General features: G+C 39.5%; 1 protein-coding gene across 1 annotated transcript; it reads left to right on the top strand.

Annotated features, from left to right (window-relative positions):
• Positions 1-1,325: 1,325 nt before the first annotated feature.
• LOC125776708 (uncharacterized) lies at positions 1,326-7,329 on the top strand. The gene has a single exon (XM_049450249.1). It carries the CDS (start codon positions 4,420-4,422, stop codon positions 5,170-5,172), a length of 753 nt encoding a protein of 250 aa, XP_049306206.1. The 5' UTR covers positions 1,326-4,419; the 3' UTR covers positions 5,173-7,329.
• Positions 7,330-12,711: the final 5,382 nt, after the last annotated feature.

Below are 12,711 nucleotides of genomic sequence, written 5' to 3'. Positions count from 1 at the left end.
TTCAATGGATGTTATGACCAGTGGCCGTCCTTCCGGGACATGTTCACTGCTGTTTATATAAACCATCCTAAACTTTCACAAACACAAAAGCTATACCATCTCAGGTATAAAACAAAAGGGGAAGCAGGCAGTATCGTCAAGCAATTCGCTTTAAATGACGAAAATTTTCAACTGGCTTGGGAAGCACTTGTCGAAAAATACGAAAATGAAAGGGTTATGATAGAAAACCCAATAAAAACATTATTGCATTTGCCAAAAATCCAACAAGAAACTAGCCAGGAATTACAAAACTTACACTCCACAGTGACCAATTGTTTAAGAAAAATAATGCCCACCTGGCAACAGATGAAAACATTCCTCACTGCTCAATACGAGATAGCTGAGCGAATAGACAAAAAAAACTATAAAGCCAAAAAGTCATCAAAAAGAGTCAAGTAAAAACTTGTTCAAACCCCAAGCCAGTAATAACATACAATATAATAGACACGTCAATAAAAGTCACACATTCGTGTCAAATCAAAGTAGTCAATGGCAATCATTGTGTGAACTCTGTAAGGGAGGTCATAAATTAAGATCTTGCGAGAGATTCAAAAAATTATCCGTTTCTAGTCCGTCAACTGTCTGTCGAAATCTCATATGACAAAAGACTGTGAAAGCAAATTCAAATGTGTATACTGTCAACGAAGACATCACTCATTGCTTCATGTTACCAATTTTCAAAATGTGAAGAAAAGTCCATTTCAAAAAACCACGGGGTTAGTCGCTACAACTACATCAAGTAATCCCGAAACCTCAAATCCCGAAAAAAGAAAAGAACAACCATGTTGCTCTAAAGCAGCAAAAATTCAAGCGCTTCATTCAGAAAATGAAAGCAAAATTCTTTTACCCACTGCGGTCATCACCATTGAACATAAAGGTAATTTATTCAAACTAAGAGCGTTAATAGATCAAGGCTCTCAAAGATCCTTCATATCATCAAAGGTTCAAAATCGGCTAAAATTGCCAATAAAACATTCCAATTTTCAAATTTCGGGAATGGGCGGAAGAATTATTCAAAATTCTAATAAAATATGCCCAATCACCATAGTTTCTCCAAATGCGGATACACGAATAGAATACAAGCCATCGTTCTACCGGAATTTACAAATTTGCTTCCAAGCTATGAAGTAAATAAAATACACTGAGAAAAATGCTCACATCTCAAATTAGCAGATCCCAACTGTCATACCCCATCACAAATCGACATATTATTAGGCAGTGACTTAATACCTCAAATAATTCTTGAAGGTATAGAGAAAATCTCCAATAAATTGTTAGCCCAAAAATACAATCTTTGGGTGGATTATAAGTGGCCAAGTCACTGAAAAAATAAATTCTTTCACAACACAAGTAGAAGATATAACAAACGAATACTTAAATAATGAACTTAAAAAATTCTGGGAAGTGGAAGAAGTACCCCAGATTACCAAACTTTCAGAAGAAGACCAGGCATGCGAAGCCTATTACCATTCCACAACAACAGGAAACGAGCATGGTCGGTATGTTGTGCGACTGCCATTCAAATCCACCTTTCCCGAAACTATAGCTCTAGGTCACTCTAGAATCTCAGCAGTCCAGCAATTCCTAAGCATGGAAAAAAGCCTCACGAAGAAAAATGAGCTAAAATCAGCATATGATAATGTGATGGAGGAATATCTTGACCTCAATCATATGGAAGAAACTGTACCATATGAAAAGATATCCAAAGGTAGATATTTATCTTTTTACCTTCCACATCATGGGGTAATAAGACCAGAAAAAATCACAACAAAAGTACGAGTGGTGTTCACTGCCTCAAAATGTACGAACTGAGGCATATCACTCAATGTTGTATTATACACAGGGCCAACATTACAACCTGATCTCATGTTGATAATACTAAATTGGCGCATGTTTAAATACGTTTTTAACGGGGATGTTGAGAAAATGTATAGGCAAATTCTGGTGCATGAAGATGACCAGGATTTCCAACGCATAGTCTTCCGCAATTCAACTAATAGTCCAATTAGCGACTACAAACTTAAAACAGTTACCTTTGGCATCAACTGCGCACCCTATTTAGCCATTAGGACGTTACATGAAGTTGCAAAAACTTGTGAAACAAATTTGCCTTTAGCAACTTCTGTGTTGCAAACTCAAACATAAACCTGTACGTTTAACAAAATGGGTTCAATTTGCTAACAACCTACATACTATATCAGAAATTCGAATCCCTCGATGGGTAAATTTCACCCCTAACATTAACGCAGAATTACACGGTTTCTGTGACGCCTCTGAAAAGGCTTATTGCGCAACAGTCTAAAAACGCACTCAGTATGATAGCAAAATAACTTCACATCTTTTGGTAGCCAAAGCCAAAGTTGCACCTTTGAAGACACTAAGCCTGCCACGGCTTGAACTAATTGGTGCTCTTCTGTTAGCAAAATTAATTTCAATAGTTCAAACCCATCTAAAATTAAGCGATCACAAAATGTATCTCTGGTCAGACTCAGAAATAGTTGGAAAAACCACCCTATACTTGGAAGACACAGTATGTATCAAATTGCATACTACAAAACTTAGACTTAGTTGGCTCAGCAAAATGGCAAGATGTTGCAAGTGCAGATAACCCAGCGGATCTGGAGACAAGAGGTTGCAAACCACTTCACCTCACCAGCACTACACTCTGGTGGAACGGTCCCACATGGCTAACAGAATCACAAGAATTCTGGCCAAAGTCTCCTGCTCGGAATATCATACCTCTGGAAAGTCGGAAAATAGAAATTTTTCATATCACTCCAGAAGAGGATGATATTCTCCAAAGATTTTCCTCATTTCCTCGTGCACTAAGGGTAGTCGCTTATATGCACAAATTCATCCATAAACTTAAACAAAAGATGAAAAGAATATCAAACGATCCTTACATACAACTGACATATTTCGACTTGCAACATGCCAAGGTCAGTCTAATCTTGTATACACAAACTCGCTACTTCAGCAAAGAGAAATCAAAGTTGCTTGAAAAGCGACCTCTCGAAAAGGGAAGCTCACTTCTCGTCTTAAACCCATTCCAGGACGCTAAGGGATTACTACGGGCAAATAGAAGACTCGCCAACTCCAGCCTTAGTTACAATGAACGACATCCCATCATTATCCCAGAGAAATCCCGTTTTACCTACTTATTTCTAATATATGTATCTCCACCAGCTTACACTGCATGGTGAGCATCGCTTGATGCAACAAATGGTCCGACAAGAGTTCTATATACCGCGACTAAAGCCACAAATTAAAAGAACCATTTTCATGTGTAAACAGTGTACTATGTACAGGCACAAGATGCATACGCAGATCATGGCAGCCCTACCTGAACGCTGCAACTATGCTTTACCCTTTACCATCACTGGGGTTGATTTTGCTGGACCTTTCCAGATAAAGGCCTCAAAGTTAAGGTCTTCCTCATTTAGAAAAGGGTATGTGGCTGTCTTTGTATGTTTTACAACAAAGGTAGTACACCTCGAGCTATGTTCGGATCTGACTACTGCGGCTTTTCTTGCAGCATTTGCCCGCTTTGTCGGACGGCGCGGATGTCCTTTAAAAATTATGAGCGACAATGGAAAAAACTTTGTCGGAGCTCAAAGAGCCACGGAAAAAGAGTTTTTAAAATTCATGAAAGAAGTATCCCCCGAAATTGTCAATAAATATGCACCCCAAGGGATCGATTGGCAATTCATACCCCCATGTTCTCCTCACATGGGCGGACTCTGGGAATCAGCAGTAAAGAGCTTTAAGTCCCATTTAAAGAAAACGGCTGGTAACCATAAATTCAATTATGAGGAGTTTACTACATTACTCACTCGTATCGAAGCCGTACTAAACTCCAGACCTATCTCGCCACTCTCGCAAGATCCCTCCGACTTCACAGCTTAAACCCAAGGAGCACCCATTCTGGCCATACCTGAGCCAGGCGTGGAGTCGCTATCCATATTAAATAGATAAGAGCGAATTAAAATTCTCCATCATGACTTCAGCCGCCGATGGAAGGAAGACTACATAAAGGACCTTCACAAGAGATACCGGTGGAAACCTCAAGAAAAGGCACCAAAGCTTGGAGACTGCGTCCTTATACAAGATGATTGTCTCCCTCCTACGGAATGGCGACTCGGCCGCATAAAACAACTTCATTACGGTTCCGACGGTCATGTTCGAGTAGTTGATCTAAGCACTCAAACCGGAACGCTAACCAGACCGCTCGTCAAATTATGCTTTCTACCAACCGCCGAAGATAAAGAAACGTAAAACCGAAACGGCAATATTAATAAATCAATAAATCGATAAAACATATAAACCGCTTACCAAATCGAAACCTCGAATAAAATAAATGACACAAAAGACTTAACATAAATGTCTGATAAAAAAATGACATCCTATTCATGCCACATATCGTGGCACAAAAGTCCATATTATTGTAAATTTACCAATATATTTCTGATATCATCTTTTTTCTCACAGAGTAATATGGACGTGGATATGGCATCATCGTCAACGCCAACCATGCGTTCGGCAGTTTCCGCCCCTCGCTTCGAAGCTGCCCCAATAGCAGCACCCCGGACCAACACTGCACCGGCAGCGCCTCGAACAACAACAGGCGCCACCGCGACAACGGTTCCGCGTCAAAGCACGCCAGCATTACCAGCGGATCTGCAACGAATTCGTTGTCCACTATGCTGCCGCCCGCATCGGCTATCGCACTGCGGTATCTTCAAAGGCATGCCGCCGATGCAACGCCAGCAGGTGGCACAGGCGCACGGGTATTGCCTGAATTGTCTGGCAACTTCCCACGCAACTCAGGAGTGCCCATCAAATAATCGTTGCCAAATCTGTGTGCGGGCTCACCGTACGCTGCTGCACCGCTCTACCAGACGCGACTCCGGGCGCCCACCGGCTCCTCGCACCAGTGGTAACGTCAGGCGTTCTCAAAGGACTCCTGTGACGGCATACCGCCGGCGCGGACCCTCTCCAGCAGAATCCCGTCCCTGGCGCCAAAACCGGGCAACCTCAACACGACGCCATCAGCTTAGGCCGCAGTCCCGTCGGTCAACAGGTCTCAGCAGCGTTGTAGCTACGCTACGCTACAGCAGCTACAGCGTCTTCTAGGCTAAATACTCGCCCAGGGGGGCCCGGATGGCTAAATGAGTAGCGACGTCGCATCGCATCTGCATCGATTCACCACACCGAATCAACCATTCACCTCAGCGAGAGAACACCACACATTAACACACATACACACACATGCACCCAAACGCCGTGACATTCTACATTCCAATTCGAACAAAAGGAAAAGAGAAAGGATCTCGCGCACCTTTTTTCGAAACGACGTCGATCAGATGACATCTCCGCTTTCGCAGCATCCCGGTTCTTTCCGCTGATTACCCGCCTGTGTATATATATATATTTATTTAACGTTTTCCAAAAACTGTTGCAATTTACCTTCACTCATTTTGTATATAAATGAAATATATATATTTAACGTTTAACTTAAATTTTAAAACCTTTCAAACCACTTTGTTATCCATTTTGAAGTGCATTTTATAAAAAATAAAAGTTTATAACGATTCTCTGGAATCTAGTGCATTTTCGTTTTGACTAAAAGTGTGAGTGGCCTATAAGGTGAGTTTTTTGTACACTATGTATTTCATAAAAATAAACCGTGAGATGCAGCAAGATATGGACAGTTAAGGCGGAAGATTTTCATTTAAGCGGAGTACTATTTAACCGGGATTCACAGCATAAATCAGAGGAATATTGAATATTTTCTTTGATACATTTCTTGACATGAAAATCGACAAATCAACTATGTTGCCAATTTTATTCTAATATATTTGAATACTTATATTTGCGGGGTTGTCACTTTTTTCTTCTCATGCAAGTATCAAAAATTGTTCAATTTATGATTTTTAGCTTTTGCCATCGTCGCGAAAAGACACTTGTTGCCAAAGGCATGCTCAGGAAATGTAATGGTGTTTGTTTTTATGAATGAAGCAAGTTTGCCTGTTGATAGGCGCTTGCGTTCTTGAATGAAAATATTGTTGTTGTGTGTTTTTCTAGAAATTTGCGCATTGAATATTTGGCTACCATATTGATTTCTGATGCTATTTGTGACGATTGTTGTTTTTGTACAACAATATTTGTAGTTTTTGCGGGTAACATATTTACATATGTACATGTGTACTCTTATAAGTATGTATGATGATGTTTGAGACAATTGTAGAACAATATTTGTAATTTTTAGGACGACATATTTACATGTGTACGCATATAAGTATGTATGATGAAGTGTTTCTTGCGCTCTTGGATTGTTCACGGAATAATCCCAATTTTCACAGTGACAGCATATTAGATTTTGTCTTGACACCTACCGAAAATCCGGAGGATTCAAGTGGATAATAAGCCTAAAGAAATAGATAAGTACAATTTGTTTTAAACAAAAATTTATTTGTACATACCTGTCCTTTTTCGTGGCAAATTTTTCAAATTTTTTAGTTTTAATTTTTTTTTTATTTCCCCTACTAACAGCAAATCACATCAAAACGTGCAAATATTTTTTTTTTAATCTGCCGTTTTGTTTTGATTAATCAGCTGTTCTCCGCTTTCGTGTTCTCCCTTTTTTCGTTTTGCTTTTGGGTTAGGCGTTGCCAACCATTGAAAATATAAGTAAAGTTTTTAGCGGTAGGGATTGAACATACTGATTGACAGGTGTACCCAGACTATATTCTCACTAAGGTATGGTCTCTGAGAATAGTATGGGGCGTACACCCAAGAATCCTTTCCAAAGGAATTCTAAAATTTTGAGATTTTTCCGAAAATGAAAAGAGTTTTGGAACCATATCAAATTGTTAAACGCTTTGTTCTACAGATTTTATATTGTAATTTTATAAAATAACTAGCTGACCCCGCAGCCGTTGTCCTGCGCGAAATTATGTGTTTTGAAATGAAAAGACAAAAATTCATATCTTATTGATAATCATTTATTTGCTATTTGTCTACATTTTTCTTCAATGTAACGCAGCTTGATAAAAAAAATTTTTTTGTTTCTGTTTCAGTGCGTAAATGTACAGAGAAGATGGTTTTCCAACTCTTGAGCACGCCACGTATATCTGGCCGTGTGAAAAACATAGCATTTCCAAATGTATGCCACCCACTATGCGACTATTCTGTTGATCGTCATTTTAAATTCAATTTTCACTGGAAACGGAATACTTTTGAACCGAATTGGCAAATCGTTAGAACTCAAAAGAAATCCATAGAATCAAGCATTCTGTCCCTTATATTTGATAGGTGCATCACAATCAGATTGCGATGATGCGGTGGCATACCAGGCCTCTCCAAAGAATTTACAAATTCCACTGGTAATTCACGGTGTCGTCTTCATTGTCAGACGATCGATCGATTTGTATGATTGCAAGTCTCCTGGAATTTGACTTTGAATTTTCCAGTTTAAGTCAACAACATAGGTATTTGTGGCAGCTAAAATTTCTCGTACACTCAAGGAATCGTACTTACGACAGTTTGGCCAATGTTCGTATAAACATTCGTGATGAGTCCATCTTTCGTGAATTGATAAACGGCATATGGGATTGATATCAGACCATGGGAAGTATCAATCAGTATTGACCCATTTCCAATTCTTAGCGTATGCAATGTAAAATGTCTTCGGCAATGTAATTTTTGGTCGTATCCCATAACGCGGATTTGAAGGCTGATCATCGCGAAATGTGTGTGAACTTCAGTGGCATTCGTTTTTCGGGTGGATTGTGTAAGTTCATTCTAATGCATTAGTTGAGAACACACCTGGATGTCCATCTACTGGATGACCCTGCTTCCTGCGTAACAATTTCTTCGATGATGCATCCCATGTATAATATCAACGTATTTCGAATAGGGCAATGTTCTCGCAAACGGATCACTGACGGAAGTTGAGAAAAAACTCGCTAATGTTAATTTTGTTGCTGGTGGTGTTTCTGTTGACTGTACTGTATTCTCTGGGTTGAAATAGACTCTTTGGTCATTCCCCAAATTAACTTCGAGACGCACAACAGTCGGAAAACGTTCATGAATTTCAAAAGAAATATCCTACAAAGCACTTTATTTCAGTTCACGTATCGACCGTGTCGTTTAAAACCAATAACCGCCATGTTGCTTCCTATGGTGACGTATTTACAAACGTATTTTATCGATTACACCAAACTGCAATACGCAACATTCACATGACTTTTGAATGTGAATTAGACAATAGTGGCGAATATGGTACGACCCATGTGTTGTCAACTTTGATGTGTTGTTAACTTCGATATTTACGCCGATAGAGTGGATATCCATCATTTCCAGCTTGTGTTTCCGAAAAGCACATGGATAATGTTTCGCGCATTTATTGTCAGGCATACAAACCGAAGTGTGATTGTGGTGTCCGCAAGGTCCATGAACCATGTTGGTTTTCATCACTTCATATAATACTGGATCTTTCTCTGCATCATTAATTTCCGCAGAAATGAGTTCATCAATTTGATCTGGTGTGACAACCATCCACCATCCAAAGAATATGTACTTGCGACAAACCTCTCTTTTGCCACTCAACAGAGTACATTTAGCATCTAACAGTACCACATATATGTACCTACCCTACTCCAAGATAAACTCCATGAAACATCGTAACTGTTGTTTGAAAAGTCGTGCTGTGACATCGTGACGATCGCTTGCTTATTGACCGCGATCCATAATTCCGCACGTATGTCACCGCATCCTGGGAGTACTTCTTGCCTTGCCTTGCCTTTGGCTGCCATACTTTGATGAACCGATATTAGGGCGACCTCTTCGTGGCTTCGTAACAAATTTCAATCTGCAATTGACCTCTTTGTGTGAAACGCACGTAAAGTTTTTACTAAATAATTTTTCTTTTGAATAGCCGGAATAAAAAAGCAAGCCACCGAAATTGAACTATTCAAATAATTTACAAATCAAAATATTGAAAAACAAAACAAACAAAAATTGAAAAAAAATGTTTATGGAAAAAAGATACTTTTTGGAATTACCCTAAAAAAAAAGTATTCTCCTTGTTTGGGAGGAGACCTATCCGAATTGGTGGTAATCACCGAAATCGGTCCAGGCGTTCTCTAGTTATAAGCGTAGTAACTAACATCACTTTCTTTTATAGATATTAAGCGATGTGATAAAAACTTGATCCACAGATGTCGCCTTTTTCTTTGGCATCGTTTTGTTTAATACACGTTTACGCCAATTTAAGGTTTGAATATTGGATACTGCGATGGTAGCGCCATCCATCGGTCAAACATTCCAAATTTAAAAATTGATTAAAAATGAAAAAATAATTTAAAAAACATTTTCCAGTGGACCAAATTGTAAATATAAACCATTCCCGAATCTCCTTGAACGTACACACAAAATTTCATCAAAATCGGTCCATCCGTTTAGGAGCAATTCCAAGGCAAACACACGGTCAGAAGATTTATATATACAAAGATTTGCAAGAAACAAAACTGAGAGTTGCGATTTTTATTAGTGGTCGTTTACACTAGAAATTAGCTTGTCCTTACTTGTGAACAGTTGAACTAAACTTCCAAATTCGTGATTAAAAACAAAATAGTTTAATCCCACACAAATTAAATTTTAATCCCACATAAACAGGATGCAAAACTAAACAATAATAAGTAAGGAAGGGCATTAAGTCACTCCGAAGTTCTAAAATATTTATATTAGGTGTATGGAAATATTTCAAGACCGGAGCATACTCTTGTAGAACCCCCAAATGTGATCTAGTCACCGATGCCCAGAGCATACTTAAATTATGGAGGGAACACTTCTCCAGCCTTCTGAACGGCAGTGACCGTACAACGCCAGGAGAAGGCGAACCCGATTCCCTAATCGAAAACGATGGGGCAGACGTTCCATTGCCCGACCATGAAAAAGTTCGAGTAGCAAATTATCACTCAGAAGAACAACAAAGCAGCGGAGGCCGATGTATTGCCGGCCTAGCTATTCAAACACGGCGGCGAAGAACTGATAAGGAGCATACATCACCTTCTTTGTAAAATATGGTCAGACGAAAGCATGCCCAACGATTGGAATTTAAGCGTGCTCTGCCCTATCCACAAAAAGGGAGACCCCACAACCTGCGCCAACTACCATGGGATAAGCCTCCTCAACATCGCGTATAAGGTTCTATCGAGCGTATTGTGTGAAATATTGAAGCCAACTGTCAACAAACTGATTGGACCTTATCAGAGTGGCTTTAGATCAACAACTGACCAGACATTCACCATGCGCCAAATCTTGGAAAAGACCCGTGAAAGAGAATCGACACACACCACCTCTTCGTCCATTTCAAAGCTGCTTTCGACAGCACGAAAAGAAGCTGCCTTTATGCCGCGATGTCTGACTTTGGTATCCCCGCATAACTAATACGGTACACAGCCTTGTTTGAGCAACACCAAAAGCTCCGTCAGTATCGAGAAGAACCTCTCCGAGCCGTTCGATACCAAATGAGGTTTCAGACGCGACTCCTTATCGTGCGACTTCTTTAATCTGTTACTGGAGAAAATAATTCGAGCTGCAGAACTTAATCGAGCAGCACAATCTTTTATAAGAGTGTACAGCTGCTGGCGTATGCCGAAGATATTGATATCATCGGCCTCAACACCCGCGCCGTTAGTTCTGCTTTCTCCAGACTGGACAGGGAAGTAAAGCAAATGGGTCTGGCAGTGAACGAGAGCAAGACGAAATATCTCTTGTCATCAAACAAACAGTCGTCGCACTCGCGACTTGGCTCTCACGTCACTGTTGACAGTCATAACTTTGAAGTTGTAGATATTTTCGTATATTTCGGAACCAACATAAACACCACCAACAAGGTCAGCCTGGAAATTCAACGCAGGATAACTCTTACCAACAGGTGATACTTCGGACTGAGTAGGCAATTGAAAAGTAAAGCCCTCTTTCGACGAACAAAAGTCAAACTCTATAAGTCGCTCATAATTCCCGTCCAGCTTTATGGTGCAGAGGCTTGGACGATTACCACAACTGATGGCTCGACGTTGAGAGTTTTGGAGAGAAAAGTTCTGCGAAAGATTTATGGTTCTTTGCGCGGTGGCCATGGCGAATATCGCATTCGATGGAACGATGAGCTGTACGAGATATACGACGACATTGACATAGTTCAGCGAATTAAAAGACAGCGGCTACGTTGGCTGGGTCATGTTGTCCGAATGGATGAAGACACTCCAGCTCTGAAAGTATTTGACGCAGTACCCGCCGGGGGAAGGAGAGAAAGAGGAAGACCTCCACTCCGGTGGAAGGACCAAGTGGAGAAGAACCTGGATTTGCTTGGAATATCCAATTGGCGCGACGTAGCGGAAAGAAGAAACGACTGGCGCGCTGTTGTTGACTCGGCTATAATCGCGTAAGCGATGTCTACGCCGGTAAAGAAGAAGAAGTATGGAAGTATTGACCTAATTCAACATATTTTGTGTCTATTTTAATTCATACTCCTCATTTTGGCTTATTTAATTTTATTCCGTTATATTCATTGGTACTAAAAAGTAGGATCTAAAATTATGCTTTAAGTAAGCGTGGTTGCAGTCGGATTGCATCCATATGTTTTGGTGTTAAAGATTTTTTTTAGTGAATATACATACATTTTATTCTAAGTAGCTTGTGAGATGTGCATTAAACTTATTAGAGGATAGTTAAGACATTTTATACGTTTTAGATTAATGTCCTTTATTTGATTACATGTCATGTTTCATCAAGATATCTTATTTTTACTCAAGTTGCAGCATGCGTGGACAGATGTACGGATGGACAGACAGACAGACAGACAGTCACCCGGATTTCAACTCGTCTCATCATCCTGGTTATTTATATACAGTAGCGGCCAGTGAAATCCGGACAGCTAAAAAATCTTAGTTTTTTCTTATTATTTTAAGGGAATGTTAAAATTTTTCATTTTAAAACATTAGTATTAAGCGTAAAAAAAGTCAAGATTGTGAATTGCACTTATAAAACAGAGATAATTTTTTTTATTTACATTAGAGAAATAATTTTATAGTTTTAGTTAAAGGAAACATTAATCTATACAAAAACACTCTTTTTAGTATTTGGTCAACTTTCCTTTCCTTTTTATAACGGCTTTTATACGCTCGTGCATTGAATTTATAATGTTTTTTATTGTTCCTCCAATACCGTTATACCACGCTTCTTCGAGATTTTCATCCAATTCTGCTAAATTCTTTGGTCTCTTCTGTGATACCCGATACCAAAGCCTTCATTATAAGCCAAAGGTTCTCAATGGGATTGATATCCGGACTGGTACCTGGCCACTCCAAAGCCGCGATCCCGATGTTTGGTAAATAATTCTTCACCGTAAAGAAAGAAAAAAGGACAAGTATAAAATTTGTAATTAAAATTGTAGTAATAAACTCTAGTTGTACAAAAAAATTGATACTTACTATCTTGGCACGATGGCAGGGCGCAGAGTCATTCTGAAAAATAAGGACATCCGCTCGTGAAAAATGGTTTTCCATTGAAGGCAATAAATCTGTCTCAAGTAGCTCTTGATACTTAGTCCCATTGACGGTTCCTTCTATTAGTGCTAGTTGCTCAAGGTCATACTAGGAAAAGCAA

Source organism: Bactrocera dorsalis, chromosome 2 (genome assembly GCF_023373825.1).
Source record: "Bactrocera dorsalis isolate Fly_Bdor chromosome 2, ASM2337382v1, whole genome shotgun sequence".
NCBI classification, from domain to species: Eukaryota; Metazoa; Arthropoda; class Insecta; order Diptera; family Tephritidae; genus Bactrocera; species Bactrocera dorsalis.
Note: the sequence above shows the minus strand (reverse complement) of the source record. Positions and strands in the feature narration are given on the sequence as shown.